Genomic DNA, 26010 nt, shown 5'->3' on the forward strand with positions numbered 1-26010 from the left:
ATATACTTCTTAGTTTGAATTTATATTACTAGATGACGCTAATATTTTTTTTTTACTATTTAAATGTATCGAATTATCGATGAACTTTCTGTGTTGTCGCCTATAGTATCTGATCTCGAGCCGTTACGCGGCTGCATACCGACCGAGCAGGGGAGAGCTTCCACTATTGAGAAGTAGATGGCGGTAGTAGTTATTTTGCCATAAAAGCGACCATTGTTGAAAATCGGCCTGCTGTTTCCCCCTGACTCGTCGAAATCAGAAATTATTTGTGTTTTTATGGGACCCGTCATAGTTTTAGGAGATAATCTATTTGTTAATCCGATATTAAGGATTATTTTTTAGAGTAGTAAAGTAGCCTCACTGTCTAAATTATTGTATTTACCAAAAAAAACGTGTTTCATTCAAGCATCGATTTGGCGATTACCATTCCCACATCCATTTAATTTTCGTGTGCGTTTCGACAACATGCCAATTTTGCGATGCTTTTAAAGTGTTTGGAGTGTTTTTTGTGTTCTGTTTAACATTTATCGAGTGTATTAAATGTTCGCGCACCGTTTGAATTACAGTTAAATTGCAGTTAAATCGGTCGTTTGAGAATGTTGTACCTGACATGAAGGATGGACATCCGTAATAAAATCGCCGGCTTTGATATGGGCGATTGTCTCCGCTCATAGTTCTGCTGAAATAAGCTTTGTCTTGTTGGATAAAGCCGTTTATGTGGTTTTTGGGTTCTGGACAAGCCACAAGCCACGATGTCGGGAGGTTCACATCACAATCCTCACGGAAGGCAGGGGCAGCCAGCCCCTGGATGGAACCATTTGCAGGCAAGTCTTCCTCTATTCTTCTTCATTGGTCATATCTCTACTACATATTATAATTACTGTCAATACTGTAACAAACATTGAAATGCTTTGCGTTTGTATACTCCCTACAAATACAGCCAAAATGACACCATGTAAATTCAGTGCACTTTTGAGATGCCTGTGTTTGTTTTGTACATTGGACTTCAAAAGCTTTTTTGTCATTGAAAACAATAGTGGTGGCATTCTGGAAATAAATAAGAGTTTTTCATAGAATCATAATATTATCATTGATGTTTATCGTCAAAGCTACTACCTAGTGACATAAATTCATCCCTTAGAACTTGAAATGAGTAGGTATACTGTTTTTACAAAAGATCACTCAATACTGATGTAGTTACTGTGGATAATATTACATCTTGGGACTGGGGTCATAGTGCTAGTAGGGTTGATGTTTTTATTATTGCAGACCTAATTAACTAAGGGAGAAAAAACTGAAAGCCATGTTGTTAAAGCAAGATGAAAAATTCAGATAATATTTTATTTGCACTGCATGATTATGTCACCAAATACCTCACTCATTTAAGAAGAAAAAAAATCGCCATAAAAAAAAAATTGTTTGCTGTCAAAACAGTTTTCTAACCAATTTAAAAATATGCCTTTTATGAACTCCCCTTTTCATGTTAATTTTATTCTAAATTACACTGTGTGACTATTAAATCCAATGTGCAATTCAAATAAAACAAAGTGTCAATGTGATGTTTTTGATTTGTAGGTGCCGAACTACTTTCCCCGTCAGCCGCAGGTGGCACACATGTCCTCTGACCGCCCCCTGTCGCACTCACCCCTGACCTGGCACACACCCACCCCACCGGAGCACGTGAAGGGGGCACCCCTGCCCTTCCGCCATACTCCCACTCCCCCGGACGTGCAGGCCCTGAAGGCGCAGCCCAACATCTCCTACCGGCACACGCCCACCCCGCCTGACCGAGACCGGGACCTTAAGTCCTACCGGCACACCCCCACCCCGCCCGATAAGGGCCCCCCTTACCGCCACACCCCTACACCCCCCGACATGGCGCACGGGATGAAGGCGGGGGTGTACCGCCACACACCGCCCCCTGAGGGGCACAAGGGGGCCAGCCCGCTGTTCAACCTGCAGCAGATGATCAGCGATACAAGAGGCGGGCAGCGGCCACCGGATATCAGAGGTAATTTACTATTTAAAGTAACTTACCTTTTTAAGCTGTCGTACCCTTAAATTAAATATACCATTCCTAAGAGAAAGTCCAGTTATATTCAATTTTCCAATTATGTCCTAAATCCTGTATCTAAATTTCGCCATTAAACAATTAGATAATGTTAATTAAGTGTTAATCTCAAGTGACCTACCAGGTAAGTATTGTACTGTATATTATCTCCATAAATAGTTAAGTAATAACATAGATCACCGTAGAAATGTATTATAAGTTTGTACAGCGCCCTTGAGGTGATTTTGCACAAAAACGGCGCTATACAAGTCATCCAATTATTATACTAACAGATAACCCGCTTTCAAATGAAATTTTCCAACTTTAAATTGTGTACAACAAAACATCACATTTTTGTGACTGATTTGCAGATCTTTTCTATGTGAGCATAAAATTTTAGATGGGCATCATACAGAGTCATTATAAGTCGTCGTGTGCTTCAGAGACATATCCTTCATTTTTAAATTAAAATTTCCGGTCTTGTGTGACCTCATAAAACACATAACTGAACATTTTTGGAAGTTAAAACCCTTAACCTTCGAGTCCAGAGCCAAGCAGATTACTGCTCTGCTACCGAAGTCGCTCTTGCTGTCTTTAGTAACTAGATCTAACTACTAGTGATAAAAGTAATCCAAATGCTATTATTATTACATATTCGCTGACTAAATTTCAATTCAATTCACTCTCAAATTTTCACTCAAGACGTCTTGCAATATTGGGATTTAAATATAAACTCCAGTTATTATTAGGAATCTTTTCATTACTGCCGCCATGTTACTCTACCAATATCCAAAAGGCTGAATACAAATATTACCTTGATTTTTGGGAAATTTCTGCGAGAAGCAACATTCACAAGATTTTCCCATTTTTATATAAAAATTAATCCATATTTCTAAATACATTGTTTTTTACTGCTTTTTTTATGGCATATCAATTTATTACATGTCAACAATATGTAAATTAGGTAGTTTTAATCTACCTAATGACTTAATTGTCATAATCAATGTAAGGTTTATTCATCGTAATATTGTCAGGAAAGCCATACTGATAATCAACAACAGCCAAAAAAACAATTTACCAAAAAATATTTTCATCACAGAATTTCCCTTTTACATAAATATGAGCAGTGCTTATCTTGAGGTAAGATTAATGGCTTCACAGCTAAAGTAAGGAACATTCTTAAATATCAGAATATTTAATGATTATTCTATTGTTTTAATTAGTAATATAGACATTAAACATTAAACTTACTAATAAAAAATAAAAATCACTTCACAACCGTTAAAACGGTTTCTTTGTTACACATTATATAAAGAATATATTTATATCTATTTAGAATTATGAACTAATAAAAAATGTCTTTAACTGGCTGCGAAAGAACTGGCAACATTTTGGCACACTTACGCATGCGCCATGCCCATGAGTTTCTAGGCAAATTGACACTTTTGATTTGTGATGTGTGATTCAAATTACGTTTTTGTTCATAATTTGTATTCTATTGACCAATTCACTTTATTAGTATTTTAATTCAATATATTTACTGTTATTTTTCTTCAGTTTTAATCTATTAATAATGTCATTTTGTGAATTTAGTTTCATGTTATCATGTATGAATTAGGTTAAAAAATGTGAAGTGACAGCTTTCTCGCAAATTCCTTAAATAAAAATACTGTGTTTTTTGAATTTTGAATACTCTGAAATTTTTCAACTTCTTTCATGTTTGAAATTGAAGCATTGGTTTTTTTTATTCAAGTATATTTAGAACACAAAACCCTAAAAGGTAATTTTATCTAGTTTCTAAAATGGTATTTGTTTTTACAATATCTTCAAAATGAAGAAATATAAGAACCTTTAAAAAACTTTGGAAAATTTTAGAAATTCAATGAGAAGTTATTATTTCAAGTTTATACAACAGATAACCAACCCTCTTTGGCTGAATAACAATATATATCTTAATATATAAAAATCATTACACGCTAATCTCTGAAATCGCCCAACCGATTACAATAACATTTTGTGAACATCTATGGTTGGTTCCAGCTTGAAATACAGGATAGTATTGGACCCGATAATTGTTATTAAGGCGATGCCATACGTAGTAATGCAAAATCATGTGTTTTTGGTTTGAAAATTTGGTCGCCTAGAAATGTTTCAGATGCTTTAATTAAATACTGCGAGTAGAATACATCTTGGCCTTTGAAATAATCGAGTATTATTTAGATAAGTCTTTTTATAAGCCCAGAAAAAAATAATGAAAACTGCTTTAAAGTTCAAAATATCCTACTTACGAACCCATTTTCGGTTATGATTTTATTGTATAATGTGGCAAATTAAGTTATTTATAAAATGATCGAAAAAAAATTAAACATTTATGCCTGAACATCCACAAAATAAAATAAAAGGTACTTTTTGGCCATGTTTTTTTCTTGCATAAATCAAAATAGGCGGATGGTGATAAGCGGGAATTTAAACCTTATCGCCATCTACGTAATGGTTGTTATTGATAGCGGCTCAATTTAAAATATTATAAGACGTAGTGCATCGCAATAACATGATAACGTTGATAACTGGTTTCTAATCTTAATATATAAAAATTCAGCCTGCGTTTGTTTGTGTTCGCAAAACTTGAAAAGTAGTCTACAGATATAACTGAAAATTTCAACGGTTCAGATGTTTAAATGGTAGAAGAAGCCTGGGACGCCCGAGGAATACTTAACGCATATCTCTGCACCGTAATGAGATACGGAGTCGAATTAAAATCAATATAATAAATGATAAATAAACCACGTTGTAGACGATCGCAACAATAACATTTGGCTGTCATCAGATGTTTTGTTTTGCTCTTTCTAAAAATAATTTTATACCATTCTTTTTTGAGGTTTCTTCTCCCTCCTGATCTTCCAGGAGTCACTTTTCGCTGCTGATTTCCAGATATTTATAAACTTTTTTACTTGTCATTTTCCATACTATTGTTGTAGTTGTTTACTGTTGTGAATAATGGAGGAAGATTTTCCTCCTGGATCCCCTACAAAGCCCCCAGATCCCTCTCCGGACCCCCCAGACGGGGAAAATGTAGAAATTTCTGACAGCCATTCTGTCATTTTTACTTCTACCAAAAAATGGAGATTTACTTCTTCTTCCCCAATAAAACTTGACTCGCCTTCGACTTCACAGTCCCCACCAGCACTTTCTCAACTTCCTCCAACAAACTTTTATTCTCCTCATTCCCGTGGCCCATTCATAGTATACGCCCAAAAAACTGAGCAAGGAAAAACCATCCACCCTCTTGAATTTGGCAAATTCCTATCAAATAGCAAGAACCTTTCAATCAAGCCTGGAGGTGTAAAAGCCGAGGGTCGCTTCCGAATCTCCGTCGAATTCCTCTCAGGGTCAGCTGCCAACAGTTTCATCAAAAATATCTTCATTTCATCTAATTCAAAGTTCAAGGCATATATCCCTACTTTCAATGTCACTCGCATGGGCCTGGTCAGAGGTATCTCGACCGATCTGTCCATCGCAGAAATTCTGTCTTCACTTTCAACCCCCCAACACATTGGCAATCCCATAAAAGCCAGGAGGCTAAATTACAAGGACTCCTCTGAGGGTATAATTTCCTGGAAGCCCTCCCAATCTGTCGTTATCACCTTTGAAGGTCAATCTCTTCCCTCCCATATATATTTATTCTTCAACTCATTACCAGTTGAAATCTATACTTATCCCACCACTCAATGTTTCAATTGCTGCCGTTTTGGTCATACCAAAGCTGCATGCAGATCTCAACCCAGATGTTTTAAATGTGGAGAAAACCTCGCAGCTGACCAATGTCCTTCTTCCTCCTCACCTAAATGTTTAACTGCTCAGGCTCACATACTTCAACAACACTTCTTGCCCAGAACAATCTCGCCAAAAAAATATTAAAATTTCTATGGCCTCACAGAACTTGTCTTTTCTGCAAGCTTCTAAACTATTCCCGCCTGTCAAAAAATCATTTGCTGAACCTTTATCCAGCAACTCCTCATCCAAACCTCTTCCCTCCTCTACAACAACTTCTTCTCGTTCAACTAAATTCACATACAAAAACGCTATCTCTAAACCGGCTCCTGGATACGATCAGCAACAACACAACTCACTGCTCTTAAATCCCAATGGTTCATCTCTTTCAAATGCCACAAATTGGTGTGCAAATAATTATAATCCGTCCTCAATGAACTCTCTTAAACTTTCTGAAAAACTCTCCCAAGACAATTCTTCATTTATCCAAACTCTTATTTTGCTTCTAATTGACCTTATTTCTTCTCAAACTAATCTACCGTCCAACGCGGCTACTATTATTTCCACATTAAAATCATTTATTCAAAATGACTCTTCAGGATGTCAGAATACTTCAGTGGAATAGCCGAAGTGCTATTTCTAACAAATCTGATCTCCTTAACCTATTGCAATATTAACCTATTCCTATCTCCTTAAAATTCCAACTTTATTTCTTTGGCTGCTATCTCGGAGACTTGGTTTACTCCATCCACCCACTTTAATGTGGGAGGGTATTCCTGTCTCCGCGACGACCGCCACGAAGGTACAGGCGGCGGTGCTGCCCTTTTTATTAAAAAATCCATATCATTTTCCCCAATAAATAATATCAAACCCCCCAATGCTGACTTCCAAATGGTTGCAGCTAAAATAAAGGACACATCCTTTATTTCAGTTTCTCTTCCCCCAACAGCCCACTTCAATAAACAAATTTGGTTGCAAATTGTAAGTCAACTAAGCCCTCCTTTCTTTATATTAGGCGATTTTAATGCCCTTTTCCCCGTCTAGGGTTCTGCTTTCTCCGACCGAGATGGTCAAAGTGTAATGGATTTCCTAGATCAATCCAACCTTTTCCTTTTGAATGACGGATCTCTTACTAGGATCTCACGCCCCAGCACAAACCCCAGTGCAGTGGATCTCTCAATATTCTCTACTAGTCTAGCTTCTCTCTCCTCGTGGGTGGTGTCCCCCGACCCTTGCTCCAGTGATCATTTCCCAATCACCATTACTTATCAAACTTCTTCTTTACAATCAGACAAGTCTCATATTTCGACAAAGATTAAAACAAAACACACCAAATGGGATGAATTTAACTCTCATATGGACAAGTTCCTACTAAATTTACCCGCCACCGATATATTTTCCGTCAAAGATGACTATAATAACTTCAAATCAATGTTCATAACTGCAATAAATAAATCAAATCCTCCTCCTAAAATTAAATCTCTCAAAAAACTCCCTCCAACTCCCTGGTGGGATGAGGAATGTTCCAAAGTAGTAAGAATTCGGAAAGCTAAATCTCTTTCCTATCGTTACAATATGACTATGGAGAACTATCTTAAATACAAAAACACTGAATCCAATGCCAAAAGGGTATTGAGGTCAAAAAAAAGATCGGGGTGGTACAACTTCTGCAGTTCAGTATCTCCGAACACTCCAATTTCTGAAGTTTGGTCTATGATCCGAAGATTTCGATCCTCCTTCAGTTCACCATCTCCTCGAGCGTCTCATTCTAAATGGATAGATTAATTCTCGGACAAAATTGCCCCCCCTTCTGTACCTAACTTAGATGAAATAACGCCCATCTATAATACTCCTATGTCTAAACATTGGCTAGACTCTCCATTCACCTTAATTGAGCTAAAAAATTGTTTATCAACAGTCAAGGACTCATCTCCAGGCAGGGATGGTATACCTTACAGCAGGGGTGTCCAAACTAGATGGGACCCAGGGCCAATAAAAAAGACTAAATACATTGGTGGGCCGCAAAATATTTATAAAAATAAAATACTGGTAATAATACGTAATATCGTTATTTTATTATCTACTTTTTCATTAATTTGTCTTTTACAATTCTGTCAACATCAACCTCAATACTAGTGGTAGCTAGGCGCAGTGCATGTTTAAGTGAAGTATCTGTCAATGAAGACCTGTATTTCGATTTAATAAACTTCATTGTTGAATATGCACTTTCACAAAGGTAGGTACTGCCCATCATCGAGCCCATTTTTTGCCCGAAATTCGTCAGTTTCGGGAAACGTTCAGCGAGGAGCTTAAAAAAATCAATTCCTGTTTCTGTTCTGCCCTTGTAAAAGGGGTCTGATTGCAGATCACACAGTTCCAATTGATAATCAATCTTCACACTCCCAACTGCGATCGTTAATGGATGAGTAAAGAGAGCTATATCACTCTCAATTTTTTTTAAATCTGCAAAACGCCGCTCAAATTCGACGATTATTTCGTCCATGTATTTGAGGTGGTCCAAAAAATTACATTCTTCAAAATTTTTCATCTCTAAATAATGTTCTTTACAACTTGAAAAAAAAGAAAAATCATTTTGTTGTAGAGACGTTTTGAACAATTTCAGTTTACTTCTGAATCCATTCACATTTCCGTACATGTTGGCTATATTGAGGTTTTTACCTTGCAATTTTAAATTTAATTCATTCAAGTGTTGCGTCATATCAGTTAAAAACGCAAAATCAGCCAGAAACTGAGGATCTCGCATTTTATCTTGTAGTTCAGAAGTGTCAGATGATATCTCATTTTTTAGAAATAAAGGTATTTCTTTTCTTAAGGCGAAAAAGCGTTGCAAGCACTGGCCAGCACTTAGCCATCTGATTTCCGAATGCAATAGTAAATCTCCATAGTTTGCATCGATTTCACTTAAAAAGTCTCTAAATTTTCTATGTGTCAATGCCCTGTTTCCACCTCTAATCAAATTGGTTATCCTTATAACAACTTTCATAGCATTCATTTGACGCAAAGATTTTCCACACAAGGCTTCCTGATGTATAATACAATGCAACAACGGGCAATCAATGCCATTTTGTGTTAGAAGTCCCGCGAATCCTGTCACTGTCCCGGTCATAGCTTTTGCCCCATCGGTCACAATACAAGAACACTTACGAAATCCTCCATATTCTACTATAGTTTTGTTAACCGCTTCAAATATATCACTGCCTTTAGTTGTTCCATGAAATGGTATTAAATCCAGCATTTCTTCCGTGATTGTAAAATCTTTGGAAATGCAACGTATAAAGATTATTAATTGACTGACATCGGTCTGGTCGGTACTTTCATCCAAACATATTGAATAGTATTCGCAATCTACAAAGTAATCACATATTTTTTTTGTAATATAATTACCCATGTCCTCTATTCGTCGCGCCACCGTTTGATGAGATAATGCAACAGATTCAAACTTTTCCGCTAATTTCGGCTGCATAAAGCGTTTAGCCATTTCAACTGCGCATTTTTTTATTAAAACTCCATCACTAAATGGTTTTTTTGCTCTGGCTAATTGTAATGAAACTTCATATGAGGCAGCCAAGCTTTGTTCATTCTCAGTACTTACTTTTGAAAACATACTTGTTTGCTGTATTAGTTTTTTTTTGTACTCAGCCACCATAACTTTTCTTGCTTCACCGACATGTTTTTTATACTTTTCTTCATGTAAAGAAGTATAGTGTCGCTTAACATTATATTCTTTACTTACAGATAAAACTTGCATACAAATCAAACACTGAATTTTATTGTTATTGTTGGAGATAAAGTAGTCTAACTCCCATTTCGCATTGAATGTACGATTTTCTTCACTTAACTTCCTCTTCTTTGTAGACATGATGAAAAGTTCAATATACTCAAACACAAAGCGAACAACGTAAAAGCCCAGCTACACTACTCGCGAAGTTGATCGAAGTTGACCTAATACGATAGTGTGGGCACGAACTTCGCTTCGCTTCGGGCATCTTCGCTTCGCTTGGCCCGACTTCCGATTGTTGTCGGTAAATGCGCCCGAGTCAAAGGACTCGAAGTTCGAACACGAAGTGTCTGTCCACACTACTCGGTTCACTTCAGTTCGCTTCGAGACGTCGTGTTTGGTGGTTGTGCGTGCGCAGAGTCATAGTGACTATACGTAATAAAATATGGCTTCTACACTGTGGTCACAGGACCTAATTTTTTTGTTTCTAGAAACACTCCAATCCGAGGCGGTTATTTGCGACCCAATTGAAAGGGACTATAAAGATAACTAACTAACCATCACGCCGTTTCCCCGCAGGGGTAGGCAGAGAGGACGGACCGCCAAACAACTCGGTCTTGGCACACACTCCTTGCCTCATTCACATTCATACATCGTCTCATACATACTCTTCTATTATTCTGACTCTTGACATGGCCCGACTCGAGTATCTGATTCACTTGATCGTGCCATGTCTTCCTCGGGCGTCCCCGACTTCTGCTACCATTCACATTTGCATCATATATCCTCCTTTTTTTTATATTTTTTTTATAGTGAATACCTCACAAGAGTCCCAACTGCTCCCGTCTGGAGCCAGTGAGACTATGGCATCCCCAATTGGGGGATGTTGTGAGGCTGAAGGTAAGTGGGGAAGGGAAAGAGGAAGGTGGGGAAGTACCTGGCTATTCAGATCTAGTCACTAAACACGGCTAAAGCCATTTGGAGCAACGTTTCAATTCTGAATGGTGGTCTTACACCAGGGCGATACTGGTAGTATCTTCCACTCTGGAACGTGCCGCAAATATACTATATATTATTTTAATTAATTAATTGTGAAATAACACAAATTAATCAAATAAAATTTATTTGCGCACGCCGGGTTCGAACCCGCGACCTTCGGAATGGCAGTCCAATGCGTTACCACTGGACTATGCCGGCCGTCACACTCCTATCTTCGCTCATTCGCTCTACATGCCCAAACCATCTAAGCGTCCCTTACTTAATCTTACTCATTACGCTTACATCAGCCTTGCACTCTTTGCGGATCTCCACATTCCTCACACGATCAAACATGGTTTTACCACACATACGCCCTTGAGGTGATTTTTCACAAAAACGGCGCTTTACAAATTATCCAATTATTATTATTATTATTATTATACGCCTCAGGGATCTCATTTCAACAGCATTTAATCTACTTTCATCCTTTATTTGCCACTTGAACGTCCATGTTGCCTAGTGCACGGACTCCGAGAGACTGAGCTACTCGCGAAGTTGCACGAGTGTGTGGGCACGCACTTCGGACTTCGGCTAACTTCGTCGAGGACTTCGTCGAAGCGCCGAAGCGAGTAGTGTAGCGGCCGCTTAATACCAAACTTTAAAATAATGTAAAAGTCTTTAATAACCTGAGAGTAACCTTGCGCAATCAAAACTTTCATTGCGTTGAATGACAAGTGACAAACAAATGCCCAATGAACGATGCGCGGTAGGTACCTATTTTGAGTTCGGGGAATTCCCCGAATTCTCGAGTCAATAGTGATGTGAGCGACGTGATCGAACATACCCAAAACGTTTGAATTTCGTCGCGAGAAAAATAGTTTGCTCATTAATGTATTTAAAACTTCGAACAAAGAAGATAATGAACTAAAATCTGAATAATAATTGCTTTCATACAAAATGTGACAAGAAATAAATAAAGTAACTAAGTTAAAGCAATTATTAATTAAAATAAATATAGTTTAAAAAAACTAAAAAACACGCTTTTAAATAATATCGAACTAAAAACTTCAAAATAATTTTTAAAATAAGCTTAAAGCAATAATGAATGAAAAATGATAGTATTATTGTTAAAAAGCGTGGGCGCTTTGTGCCATATTTTTCGTATATCGTGCGCCCGACGCTTTTTCACAATAATACTATCATTTTTCATTCATTATTGCTTTAAGCTTATTTTAAAAATTATTTTGAAGTTTTTAGTTCGATATTATTTAAAAGCGTATTTTTTAGTTTTTTTAAACTATATTTATTTTTCACTTTTTAGTTTCGTATGCTACAAAAGCGTGTTTTTTTAGTTTCTTTAAACTATATTTATTTAATGGTAGTTTCTTTATTACCGACTATGGTTCTAACAGGTAACTTTTATTCCGGAGAGGGAGCCTGAGAAACGGCTACCACTAGGGCCGAGGAAGGCAGCAGGAGAGTTACATACAAGCAAGCAAACAAGCAAGCAAGCAAGCAAGCAAACAAACATACAAGTGAAGTTAATATAAAAGCGTGTTAATAAAGTATTATTATATGCAGTGGGTACACCTACAGACCTCTTTGTAGTCGGTGTAACCGAACCGGACTCTTTTTTGAAGTCGGTTAAAAAAAGGTTCAATGGGCCGCAATAATCTAAACCGCGGGCCGCATGCGGCCCGCGGGCCGTGGTTTGGACAGCCCTGCCTTACAGCATAATCAAAAATAGTAATGATAATGTTCTAAACCACTTCTTGAGCATCTTAAATAAAATCTTCCGGACTGGTATAATGCCTGATGACTGGAGTTGTCAAATAATCATCCCTATTTTAAAAACAAAGAAATCACCAAATTCTGGATCCAACTACAGGCCAATCGCTCTTTCATCCACCCTCAGTAAACTTTATGAAAAATTAATTAAAAACCGATTAGAATTTTTTGTCGAGAGTAAACAGCTTCTCTCTCCATCTCAATTTGGATTTTGGAAAAAAAAATCCACTCAAGATAACCTCGCCATCATCAGCACTGATATTAATTTATCAATTTCTAAACAGGAAGTTTGTCTTGCCGTCTTTATAGATATAGAAGGCGCCTTTGACAATGTTTCCATCCCAATCCTGAAAAAAAAACTTCTAGGCCTTGGCCTTCCCCTCATGTTTGTCCAATCTATTATTAATCTATTTCTAGATAGAAAAATTTTCATTGAACTCCCAGATATTTCTCCTCAAAGTAGGTCTATTTGGAAGGGTTTACCACAAGGCGATGTATTGTCCCCCTTACTGTATAATTTATACACATATGATATGCATGTCACTATTCCCCCACAAGTAAAAGTTATTGAGTTCGCAGATGACATAGCTTTCTTCTTATCATCCAAAATCATCCCTCTCGCCGTCAAATATCTTAACGAAGCCATGAATGCCCTTTGCACATGGCCCACGTTAAATGGTCTTGAACTTTCAATCCAAAAGACTCAGTGTGTCACCTTCTCAAACCGCCATAAAAACCCCCCCGTTCAAATTTTTTTTGTTTCAATCTCCAATGCTTCTGAAGTAAAAGTTTTGGGAGTAACATTTGATAGGAAACTTAAATGGTCTTCCCATATTAATAATTTAGTTACTAAATGCGAATAACATTTAAATATCATCAGATCATTATCTGGCGTTTGGTGGGGAGCTCACCCTACTTGCATTAAGTTGCTTTACAACGCACTTATTCGAAGCCATCTCGATTATGCCTGCCCACTTTTTAGTACAGCCTCAAAAAATGTACTTGATAAATTAGACAAAATTCAATCTAAATCTTTGCGAATAATAACTGAAGCGATGCAATCGTCACCCATCAATTCCCTTCAAGTAGAATGTTCTGATCCTCCTCTTTATTTAAGGCGTCAACTATTTGCTGACAAATTTGTTCTTAAATGTTTAAATTCTAAATGTCGTCAGGTTATCCCCAGCGTCTCGTTGTTCATTGACTCAACCCATTCATCTACAATCAGAGCTTCAACTAAACCTCTTCCTGACATCTGTAAAAATTTTAAGTCTCTCTCAGAGCTTCACATCATCCAAAATGATCTACTTCCCTTATACAAATTAAAATATAGTCACGTCACCCTATCCCCAACAATATTAGAAAGGATCGTAATACTTAAAAGTCATTCCAATCTCTCGGCCCGAACTGTCAATAATATGTTCAATGACATTATTTCATCTAAATGGCCCAACTTTTCTCTTATTTACTGATGGATCCAAATCTCCCGACTCTCCTGTACTGTGGTATAGGTATTAACGTTTACCACAATAATTCTAATGACAGAATATTTCATTCAATTTCTAATCAATTTTCAGCCGAGTGCATTGCAATAATAGAATCTCTCAAATATATAATCAAAAATAATTTTGAACATCCACCGTTCTCTCTGACTCTCTCAGTTCCCTCCAAAAACTTAAATCCAGTCCTCTTCTTTATCCTGATGATCACTTTGTATGCCTTCTTCGAGAGATGATGGCCTCCATTCAAAGCTCTGGTAAAACTGTAACTCTGATTTGGATTCCTGGACATGTTGGTATCATGGGTAATGATATTGCGGATGCCTTGGCAAAACAAGGAGCGTCCAACCCTGTTGTTACCCTCGTAAACCACATTCCCCTATCTGACATTTTTTCCATCATCAAAGATAGATCCCGCAATGTTTGGTCGGAGTATTGGCACATTGCTAGTCAATCCAAGGGGGCCTGCTATGCCTCAATACAAAGGACTATTCCATCAAAACCGTGGTTTCAGCAATTCCCTCATTTTTCCAAAAAAGAAATTTCTTCACTCATTCGAATGAGGATCGGACATTGTTCCGTTCCTTCCCATCTTTTTAAAATTCACGTCGTTGACTCCCCAGATTGTACATTCTGTGGTCTAGAAGTGGGAACTTTAGATCACATATTTTTTGGTTGTCCCTCTCTAAACAAATATCCTCTCTTCTATCAAGCCTTATCTAAAATTGCCTCCCCTCCATTCAACATCTCGTCTCTTCTAAGTCTGAACTGGACTCCTATTTTCATTATAATTTTGAAATTTGCCTATTTAAATAAAATTAATATTTAAATTCACCTTTCATTTCTCAATAATTTTAAGTGATGGCCAAGAACACCCTTGAAGGGTGAAAGCCAGAAATAATGGAAAAAAAAAAAAAAAAAAACCACGATGTAAACTGTTGATTTCCCTAAAATAAAATAAATGAGATCAGACAATAAGAAAAATTATGAGGTGGTATTAGAGAATTTTTTTTTGTAATTGTAATAATTTTCCTCAGATATATCGAGGGGCAATTTATTAAATAATTTTATACCGTTAAATAAATACTGATGTTGTCCTGTTGTAGTTCGAACTGGTGGTACGGTTTAGTTAGTACTCCCACATAAATAATTATTTTGCCTAAATTTAATTGTGGGTATTATTTTTATCAAAGAAATCTATATGTAATTGAAGTACTTAATGTATTTTTGTCATAAATTTATGTGAGAGGGGGAACCGGGAAATCTTGGAAAACATTTATTGTTGGATAGTAATATGGCTTTTTTAAGATGATTTTTATTAATATTTTTTGAATTGTCACAAGTGGAAGTAGGCACGATTTATATGCACTCCCCCCCCACAAGTCATGATTACATATTGTAGTACAGAATGAGCAAGTGCAAAATAAATATCTTTTAGTATTTTTAATGATACAGTATTTCTAAGTCAAAAAAATATATAGATGAGTTTTCTCATTCTGTCTACTGTGGAGTTTATTTGACTTTTCCATTTGATGTTATTTTCTATAATCATTCCAAGATGTTTTATTTTTTCTTTACTACTAATGTGTATGTATGCAGTTTGAGTTACAGGGTGTGATTATAAGCACGCAATTTCTTTCGTGAATTTTTATGTTTACATTTATAGTTGAGATATTCCCTGTTTGGCTATTATTAGGTAGGAAATGCATCTTTTCAGCATTTAGTGACAATAAGTTTTCGTCGAAACATAGTTTTACGGTATTTATTGCATTATTAGCTGACACTTCGACCTCTTTCTTATATTCTATTTGAATCACCTCTAATGATGCAATTTAAATTGTTCTTGTCACGGAGATTTTTTTAAAATTCTTCTATTAATAATAGTCCAGTCAAAAACAAAAGGAGGTGAAAGCGTGAGCAGGTACCTTTACGATTCCTTCAGAAACCTGTTCAGGGTGCTTAGGGTATGAATATACCAAAAGTCCTGACGTCTAGGTGAATCTTCGTAAAACAATATTGTTTCATTCTCCGTTCGATAATGATTTCAATGTAGAATAATGTGCTTGTGTAAACTGCGCTAATACTAATTTTGAAAACATATTGTGAAGATATAATACAAAATAATAATCATCTTAGACTTGAAGAAAAGTCAATAGGTGTCGCATATTAAATAAAAAACACTATCTAGATAGCATTTAGTTTGAGTTGAATCCTGCAATCATACATAAAGATAGCAGCCCATAAAAATATGCGTTAAGAAAATTAAGATTTTTTTACAGTGAATACCTCACAAGAGTCGCAACTGCTCCCTTCTGGAGCCAGTGAGACTATGGCATCCCCAATTGGGGTATATTGTGAGGCTGTATGTAAGTGGGGAAGGGGTAGAGAAAGGCGGGGAAGTACCTGGCTATTCAGATCTAGTCACTAAACACGGCTAAAGCCATTTGAAGCAACGTTTCAATTCTGAATGGTGGTCTTACACCAGGGCGATACTGGGAGTATCTTCCACTCTGTTGGTAATTCTCAGTCGCAGTATATTACAGTAAATATGACCGAATTGGATAGTGACACATTATCTCACCGGAAAACCGAAGGTCCTGGGTTTGAGTCCCAGAAGTGACAGTGCCTATTTCGCTATTGAGTTTCGTTAATATTTTCTTTATTAATTAAAAATAATATCTACTCGTGATCGGCCACGGGTACGCAATACTATTTATGTAATGTGTGGATACAGCACTACCATCGATATGTATTAAAAATAATATCTATTCGTGAACGGACGCAATATTGCTAATGTAATACGTTAACGCAGCACGATCGTCGTTATGCATTAAAAACCATGCAGGTCGCTTCTTAGTTCTGAGTGTCAAGCGGCATCATTGTAAATTAACCCATTGTTGCCAATCTGATGATTTACTCAACCAAACGCTCAAATAATATATAACAATGTACTCGTGAATGGCCACGGGGACGCAATACTATCGATGTAATGCGTGGACCCAGCATGACCGTCGTTATGTATTCATAATAATATTTCAACGTGATAGGCACGGGGACACAATACTATCAAAGTAATGCGTGGATGCAGCACGACCTTCGTTGTATATTCAAAATAATATCTACTCGTTTGCGGGGACGCGATACTATCGACGTGATGCATGGAAGCAGCACGATTGTCACTATGTGTTAAAAATAGTATATTCTCATGAGCGGCCACGGGGATGCAGTACTATCGAAGTAATGCGTGGACGCAGCACGACTGTCGTAATGTATTCAAAATAATATCTACTTGCGAACGGCCATGGGGACGCAATACTATCGTCGTAATGTGTGGATGCAGCACGACCGTCGTTATGTATATAAAATAATATCTACTCGTAATCGGTCTCGAGGACGCAATATTATCGACGTAATGTTTAGACGCAGCATGATCGTCGTTATGTATCGAAAATTATATTACTTCGTGAACGCGGCAAGATCGTAGAAATGAATAAAAACATACACTGCTCGATATATACATTGTGTAGCGACCTGTCGGCAAAATTTCAAACGTTCAATATTCATTTCCAGACTTTCTGAGAGATTTTTTGCTTCCACAAAAATTTTTGCCATACGATTCTACATGAGGTAAGCATCGTTCTGGCCAATTTTGACGTTAAAACATTATAGCGTCCGTTTATCGGACGCTGTAAGTCGGTGGACGCTACAATGCTATGGAGTTTTTAGGGGTCGGACGTAACAAATGTAGCGGGATAAATATATATCTATCTTTCTTTGAACTATTTATGTCAGTTTCCATGTTAGTAAAGTTTTCACATAAGGTTGTTGGTAAAATTGTATAAAACTTTCACCACGTTTATTAGTAAGGCTGTAATTGTTTTGAAATGCGTAATATGTATCTTAGTTGGATATAAAATTAGAATAAAGTAGAACATTGCTATTAAAACCAGCTTCAAATATGTTATCTTGTGTAAAGTGTGATAAATGACACAAACACGAGAATAAATCCTTTTAAGTGTTGGTTGTATTTGGAATTAATTGTTTGGGTTTGTTGATAATTAATAGTTTTGTTTCTAATTTCTAGACAACATGATGCAACGGACAGAAAACCTCGGGTATTCCCGCCAATCCCCGGGGCTGGCCCTGGGCTCTATGGACCTGTCAGTGACAAGGTCACCGAGGAACGGGAATCAGAACGGTGAGACAGGGGCCCCCATCAGTCTCTCCGTAAGAGATGCCACCAAAATCAATAGTTTGGATTCGGCGGAAATCACTAAAATACACCAAGTACCTTCATACCTAGATCGAAAAGCTTTGGAGATGAATAAGCCCTCGAGTCCGACTCTAATCGCCATGAACCAGAGCTCCAACAGTCCCAAGTCTCCCAAGTCTACAAAGAGGCCGGTGAAGAAAGTGGATTCTATCCTGGAACGCCTTAACAGCATGGGCGACGGGGTTGTGATCACCCCAATTCAGCTTACGCCCTCGCCCCACTCTGTCATTGTCAGCGCACACACCCTGGAGGACAGCAACTCCAGGGGCTCCTCCTCCTCCGTCAACATCACTCCACTGGTGGGTATCACCCCCTACCCTCTCACGCCACACCCCCACCCCTGCGAGAGAGTCACCCCGCCCGCTTCGCACTACACCCCTGCCCTCCTCAACACTAACACCCTCGGACAACTACCAGCCATGCCTCACTCTGTCATCATAGAGAGCTCCACAGTCAAGGATGATACCACTTTGCCTTCCAACTGTTCCAACGAGGACTCCAACAGCTCCTCGAGTGACAGTAGCAGATCCAAGAGGCGCCGCAAGCAACTCAAAACTTCTAAGATCGAACATGACAACCCTCCGCGCTCCTCGCTTCCTTCCGCCCTCCCCCTTCCCTGCGGCCAGCCACCCCCCACTAGTCAAATAGTGAAGGATGAAACAGATAGCAAAATTATACAAACGCCATTAGAAAATCACTCCAACGATATCAGCAGAGTCCAGGAGCAGGAGTCTGTGCCACTCAACGTAGTCAATGCCCAACCCGTAATCGTCAATACCAATTCAAGTATTGAGAACAAGGAAGAAGTGGCCCCGGTGGAGAGACGATTCTCTTCCGAAGATAACTCTGTGCCGGTGGTCTCCAAAACTAGAAGAAAAAATAGCTCAGAATCTGAAACCATAGACAATATAGCCGCCATGATTGCCTCCACGGACAATGCAGATAACTTCCCCAAACTGGAAGAATCTGGGACGGGAGACGGGAGCGGCCAAGCGGTTACTCCCATGCAAACGGAACAGCTGAAGCAAGTCCTCGGGAGTCCGGGTCCCGAGCCGGAGCCTGCTCCAGAACCTGTTGAAGATAAAACCATTCCCCCGATTGAGCCTCCCCCGGAAGATATTCAACCCCTAAGGAGAAAAAAAAACAGTATATCAAACATAGAAAATTCACAAATTGAAGTTCCCGAAGATATTAAGGCGGAACCTGATGTAACTGAAATGAAGCCTCTGCCTAAAGTGGAATCACAAACGAGTTTTGTCGAGGTTGAAAATGAACTAGAAAAAATGTTTGCAGGCATCGAAGAAGGTGCTCCCAATTCACCTTCAAAAACCTTAGATCCTGTCACAGGCCTGATGATGGAAAATAACGCCACAGATGAAAATCTCACGAAAAAGAAAGGCAAAGCTCCAGAAAAGAAGAAGCGCGCTTCGAGAAGAAATAGTATTGTTTCTACTGGCGTTTTGTCGAGTGATGAAAATACACCGAAAAAGAAACGAAAGTCATCCAAAAGGTCGTTTGCCTCGGATGAGCAGTTTAACAATTTGGATGCTGTGAGTGGGGTTAAAAAATCAAAAAATTTAATGAACAATTCAAAGGTGAAGAGAGACAAATCTAAGGAAAAGTGTAAATTAGAATTACTTTCACACAAGGATAAGGATGCGTACGATTCTGGCAGCAATGCCAGTTCCAGCAAATCTAGGGGGCCGTATGTGCAGATCAAGGGACCCCGCGACTCCCCCTTGTCCGTCAGCGTCATCAACACCCCCATGCACGAGGAAGATACCGATAAGCCCTTGCAAAAGATCAAACATTTAAAAAGTAAATCATCCGTCAACAGTGACAGTGACTTTAGAAACAAGGTTAAATCCAAAGGATTACATTCTAGTACTTTAAGCATGAAATACGACGCCACCACTACGGACAAGAGTTGGATTTGTGTTTTCTGTAAGAGAGGACCCCACACGGGGAGCTCCGATGGAATGGCACATCACATGGGGGATCTGTTTGGTCCCTACATCATATCAACAGGGTGTCCCGACTACGCCAGCATGATCAGCGACCCCCACGATACCCTGTTCAAGAGTAAGGTAAAGCCCGGCACCTTCTTCCAGAACAGGCAGGCCAAGTCGGGCCGGAGGGTCAAGGCGGAGCCCGAGCTCAACGACAAGGACGTAGTGAAGCTGCCCAGCGAGGAGCTGTTCCTCGGCATGACGGAGGCCAGCAGCGGCAACTACGAGGTGTGGGTGCACGAGGACTGCGCTGTGTGGGCGCCCGGCTTGTACCTGGTGGGAGCCAAGATGGTGGGGTTGGACAGTGCAGTGTGGGGCTGCAGCGCCGTGCGGTGCCAGCGATGCCGCCTGCCCGGGGCCAGTGTGACGTGCGTGCGCCGAGGTTGCGGTGCCACCATGCACGTCAACTGCGCGCGGGCTGACTTCTGGTCCCTCAGCGAGGAGGACTTCATGGTCAACTGCAAGGAACACAGCCTGGCTTGATAAGAGATGGTTGGACAGTTCCGTTACATTAATTATACATTACCCCCGGTCAGTTAAGTGTAGTTGTAGTGATAAACTTGTTAAGCTTTTGTGATTGGACAATGTCTGCGGTGTTTCCACGCAAATATCACTTGTGAATGCCGTGTGTTCGCCGGCGACGTAATTTAATTATAAAACTCTAGGCTTATGAACCGAAACGTTGTCCGAAAATAGCATTTTTTACAAAACTACTTAATTTATTTTGGACTAATCGCCCCAATTTATGTATTTTATACTGCGAAAGTGCAAAAACAATGGATATGTACACATACCAAAAGTAAATATATTACGTGAACATATTTGTACAAAAAATTTTGTATTTAGCTGCGCCACTTGCTGCCGTACACCGAATAACTAGACTAATTCTAACCTTTCCAAATGTACATTTGAGATATTCGTAACTAGCTTTATAGTGGCAGACGTTTGTATATTTTTATCAATTAAACCTAATGTACCTTAGTTGTTCTTGTACACTTCTACCAGAATCTCATACCAGTCTTTCGGCCGCACTCTCCGCTGATGATGTTAAATCAATGTGATCAAGCTATGAATCATTTTCCTTGGGACTTTCTGGATTCAACTGCTAATTGCTAAAACAATGTGTATTCTGCCCCCGAACATGTCACCTGTTTGCATTTCTAAAAATGTTATATTTCTTTTTACCAATGACAATAGACAAATTGAATCTTCATATCAATAATGCTCCATCTACATTATCAACATAATTGTCGACATAAACCTGTTGCAATATTGTTGATTATTTTTTTTTCAATGTGAAAATCTGTTACTTTTATTGAGGACTGGTGATTTTTTTGGTTGTTCTAGGGTTCTTTTTCTTAGGTCAATTCTACTGTAAATTTATGTAACGCTCCAAATTCTCGAAATTTATAATATATAAAAAAAATTGTTTGTATTTTTGACTGCTACAAATATATATTTTTCAATCTTAGTCCCTCTGGCACAAAAAAGTTACTCGCACTGACTAGTTTTTTTTTTCATCATTATGAGCTGTAAATACTTTAAAATTTATTTTGAAATTGTAAATATGTACCGTAAAAGGGACATGTTTTGCATCAGTCTTGTGTGCTGGTTTTACTGTATAGCATGTTGCAATATTATTTTAACTTCTAAAGTAAAAAAAATTGTAGCAGTTTTTCATTACATCATAATATATAAAATTCACGTGTCACTGTGTTGGTACACGCTAATCTCCGAAACCGCCCAACCCATTTCAATGAAATTTTGTGAATCTGTTTGGTTGGTTCCAGCCTGAAATATAGGATAGTTTTGGACCCGATAGGTGGCGCTGTAGTCGAGATCTAAAAAAATATTAATAATCAACGAAAAATTTTATTATTATTTTTCAGATTTCTTATGCAAAAATACATACAACCACAAATTTTAACTTCACTAAATTAGAAGGCGGTCTGTGGCAGGACGTCTGCCCGTGCCCACTAGTTTTAAATAAAATTCAGTTTGCTAAACATTACACAAAAATCTTTGTTAAAATTTGTAGCTACATAATAATAGTTTACCTAAATCGTGTTGAGACTGTATTACCCTGAGTTATTTTAGTATTTCCTTATAATTACAAAGTGACTTGCTTAAACAGAGTACAAATACAGTTAGAACTACATTATTGTACCTATGTAGGATGATTAATATTAATAATAGAGGGAATGGCATTTAAAGCGCAACGATATTGGAGGACCAAGCTTTGAATAAATGTAATAATTATTACATACCTCTTTCACAATAGTGCGCTCATTTTATAAACTTAGCCAGTACACAGAGTGAAGTGTACATTTTTTAGTAAATTATTCTCGGACAAATTATCCTTGAGAAAAAAAAAACAAACCATACTCGAACAAGTTGTACTCGAATTAAAATGCTGCGAAACACTTGTTCCGAATCGACCTTTTATTATTTTTATAGAATAAGGTACGTTTTAATCTAGGGTTTTAAAATGTTGCCGCAAAACAGTAAAGTTAAATAATGTGAGGTTATTTATAATGTGTAATCAGATTGAGCCTTGAATGAGAAAATATCAACAGCAATAAATGTGTTCACAAAAGCACTCGACGTAAACATGATTCGAGTTCACTGTTTAATTAAGATTTGCTGCACCTTAGGTACTTTTATTGAAATGTGGAAAAAATCTAAACAAAACGTCTTTAAAAAAATGTGTGCAAGCGGATTTAGTATGTATTGGAGATTGTGATTATACTGGAAAATGATTTTTTTACTGTAGCTTGCACATAAACTAGCTCCTTGTGTTTTCTACATTAAGACATTTTGACCTTGACTATTCATTTTTAAAATTGAGTCCAGAACTAGTGCAGTCTAACAGCTTTAAAAAAATCATCAATGAGAAGATTGATTATTATCAGAATCAAATTCTAATAAGATGTTTTGTATTTCAGTGATCATTGATATTATTTAAACGTTAATTGTATTTAATTGGGTATTAATTTTTTTTTTGTTATTATTTAGTACATATTTATTTTTCCAGCATAAGTAACTTTGTAGGACAATCCAAAGGCTTCATTGCTGTGGTTCTTCCGTACATAGCCATCATCATTATCAGCCATATTTCAGTATTAAAATAATTAGCAACGACCGCCCTATTTTTGTTGCAAGGAAGAAGTTTTCTTTTATTTATAACTAGCTGTACCCCGCCACACATTGCTGTGCTCCTTACAGAATTTGAAGACCATTCTCGAACTTTCCGGAACCTTCTAAATTCACCGACACTCTCCGCCACACAGTTTGGAACCTTATAGAACATGCGAGAACTTTCTAGAAACTTCCAGACACAGTCGGCGGAAGTCGGGTTTTCTGAAATAATCTGAAGCATTCGCGCGGCCTTCCCATAACAAAGCACATTTTCGTCACCCACTCTCAGCCACCCCCACCAAACTCTCTTACCTTCGATGTGACAACAAGGGCTACCACTACCATAACCACTGGTGGGTGGCAGTAGCTGATGGCAAAGAAAATTAGGCGGGTAGGGAAACACGGGTTTCTTTTTATATTATATGTTAGATGATAACCTAATTCTTGGGATTGAATTCGATTGATTGGTAATGGTTAAAAAGATTGCAAGGTTTTTATAAATTCAGAAAAAATATCATGGATTTGGTAAAAATTGATAAAGTGTGCTTTTACATTTGTTATGTACTTGAGCAATCACAGATATTGTCTCCTGTGTCAATGTAACACAGTTTTTACTTAATGTGATATAATGTAACTGATGTTAGGTATCACAATACTTTGTTTAAAGATTTATTGTGATGCGGAATTGCATTATTAATCTTTTCATCGTTTTATGATTACTTTGAAAACTTAACTTTTGTCAAATAATAAATCATAGATTTCCACAGTACTATTTATAAATGAAAAATGTTTGTTTGTAACATAAATCTAGAAAATGATATTTTCGTCACAACAGGTACTCTCCGAAAAGGTCACAACTGGAATTAAATTCTAATTTGTTTACATTTAGGTTTTGTATGCATAATTTATTTATTATGTAATTGTATTTATATAAATATAAACATAACGGTGTACGGTTGCCAAGTCTAAAGCTGTGTGTTTTGTATTCATTTTTGTAATTAAGGATTGATTTGAAAAATAATGCTGGTACATAATTTAATTATAAAGGAAACTTGGTATATATTGGACATAAACGAGTATTTTAGCTGATTTGATGTATAGATTTAGATCATTCCTATATATTGCGGCTAATTGTCTCGCGGATTATTGTACATGATAAATCAAATTTTAAAAAGTATGTAATAATTATTGACTTATTGTTATTATGAAATGATATTTGTCATGACTTTGTAGTAAAGTAAATCATTTTCAAACACCTTCAATTCTGCATTCTTTATTTTGTTTAAACTAAAACACCCATCTCTTTCTCCTCGTGTGGTGGCATTATTCAAGAGAGTTGTAGAGAACTGCAATTGAGGACGCAAGTGGAAGAACAACTTAACCTACTTTAATATTTAAGTATACTGCATGCCTTAGCTATCACCACACAATAAATAGTCAATCTACATTGTCAACTTATTACCCCTATATGCAAGAATATCAACCACCATTGTTGTTATTCTATCCTCATTTTAATCCGTCAGATTAACATTCGTTAAGTCATAAAATTTTATCCATTATTAATTGGATTCAGTTATATAGATGTAAATACAACTTCTATAATCTGAATTTGTATATACAAATTTAGTTGTATAGATGAATAGCAAATAAAACGTTTATAGAAAACAAAATGTTCGACCCTCGGGCCTCTGGTATATTGTCTGTTATATTTCTTAAAGGTGCTGTCAGAAAGTCAGAAAATTTGTGTGTATTTCCGATTCTCAATAAAATCCAAATAACTGGGATATTTTTTAATGTGTCCGCAAACTAAAAACTGTTTTTTAAAGGTGATAAAATACATTTTATTATCAGAAAATAACATAATATTAAAATTTTGAAAGCAAACGACAAATTGAGTTCTAAAAGTGATTCACCTTACTTTTTTTTTCTAATTACTGAACTAAATTAGTGTAATGAAAAAAAAAACGTTTTATTAGACAAATTTATTTTAAACATTACTGCCACCTCACGTTTGTCATTTCATATAAAAATAATTAGTAATAAATTCACAAAGTTTCATAAATTTTTCTCAAATTGTCGTTCAAACCTTTGGTTTCGGTGTACTTAATTATTCCGTATTTGAATATAAAGCTTGGTGTTTTCTCTTTCTAATACAGTTTATTTCATATTACTATGACGGTAAGGGAGACAACGATTTCTATAACAATAGTGTATATTGATGATCTGTTCCGAAAAGCGAAAAAATTGACCATAGGGTAATAATAGCTCTTTGTTCCCAAAACCGAACAAATCAGCCTGAGGACTTAATAAATAATCCAAACATATGTAAATAACACTTTAGACTAAAACAAAGGCTATTTCTCAAAACTCGCTATTGTGGGTTAGGTTGTTCTCAATTGTTTGCTATACACACCTTGCACTGCAAAGAATGGGAGAGGGCACCTGGAATGAGACAATCCAAAGTACTCATAAAAGGACCAGACCCTAGACGAACCAAGAAACTACTCGATATGGACAGAAACTCGCTGAGGGAACTGGTAGGACTACTAACGGGACACTGCCATCTCAGGAGACATATGTAGATATTGGGAGTGGAAAACACCAATAGGTGCAGGAAATGTGAAGAGGATGAAGAAACTCCAATTCACCTATGGTGCCAATGTCCCGCCCTGGTGGGAACTAGGCTCAGATACCTGGGGAGACATACAATAGAAGCAGAAGACGTAGCCACATACCCAAAACAACCCTGGTGAACTTTATTAAAG

At 37.4% G+C, this 26010-nt stretch overlaps 1 protein-coding gene across 1 annotated transcript; it reads left to right on the forward strand.

Annotated features, from left to right (window-relative positions):
- The first annotated feature begins 221 nt into the window (after window positions 1–221).
- LOC149419412 (uncharacterized) lies at window positions 222–24620 on the forward strand. Its single transcript, XM_089638275.1, has 3 exons — window positions 222–824; window positions 1576–2011; window positions 17910–24620. The coding sequence occupies exons 1-3, from the start codon at window positions 753–755 to the stop codon at window positions 20588–20590; spliced, it is 3189 nt and encodes a 1062-aa protein (XP_089494401.1). The 5' UTR covers window positions 222–752; the 3' UTR covers window positions 20591–24620.
- Window positions 24621–26010: the final 1390 nt, after the last annotated feature.

This window comes from Hesperophylax consimilis, chromosome 12 (assembly GCF_061612785.1).
Source record: "Hesperophylax consimilis isolate HC1 chromosome 12, BYU_Hcon_1.0, whole genome shotgun sequence".
Lineage (NCBI taxonomy): Eukaryota > Metazoa > Arthropoda > Insecta > Trichoptera > Limnephilidae > Hesperophylax > Hesperophylax consimilis.

What these genes read in the sequence shown, in the direction of transcription:
- LOC149419412 (XM_089638275.1), top strand. Translation starts at nt 753, where the DNA reads ATGTCGGGAGGTTCACATCACAATCCTCACGGAAGGCAGGGGCAGCCA. An exon ending in CTGGATGGAACCATTTGCAG is followed by an intron (nt 825 to 1,575) that starts GCAAGTCTTCCT and finishes TTTGATTTGTAG; the next exon opens with GTGCCGAACTACTTTCCCCG. An exon ending in GCGGCCACCGGATATCAGAG is followed by an intron (nt 2,012 to 17,909) that starts GTAATTTACTAT and finishes TCTAATTTCTAG; the next exon opens with ACAACATGATGCAACGGACA.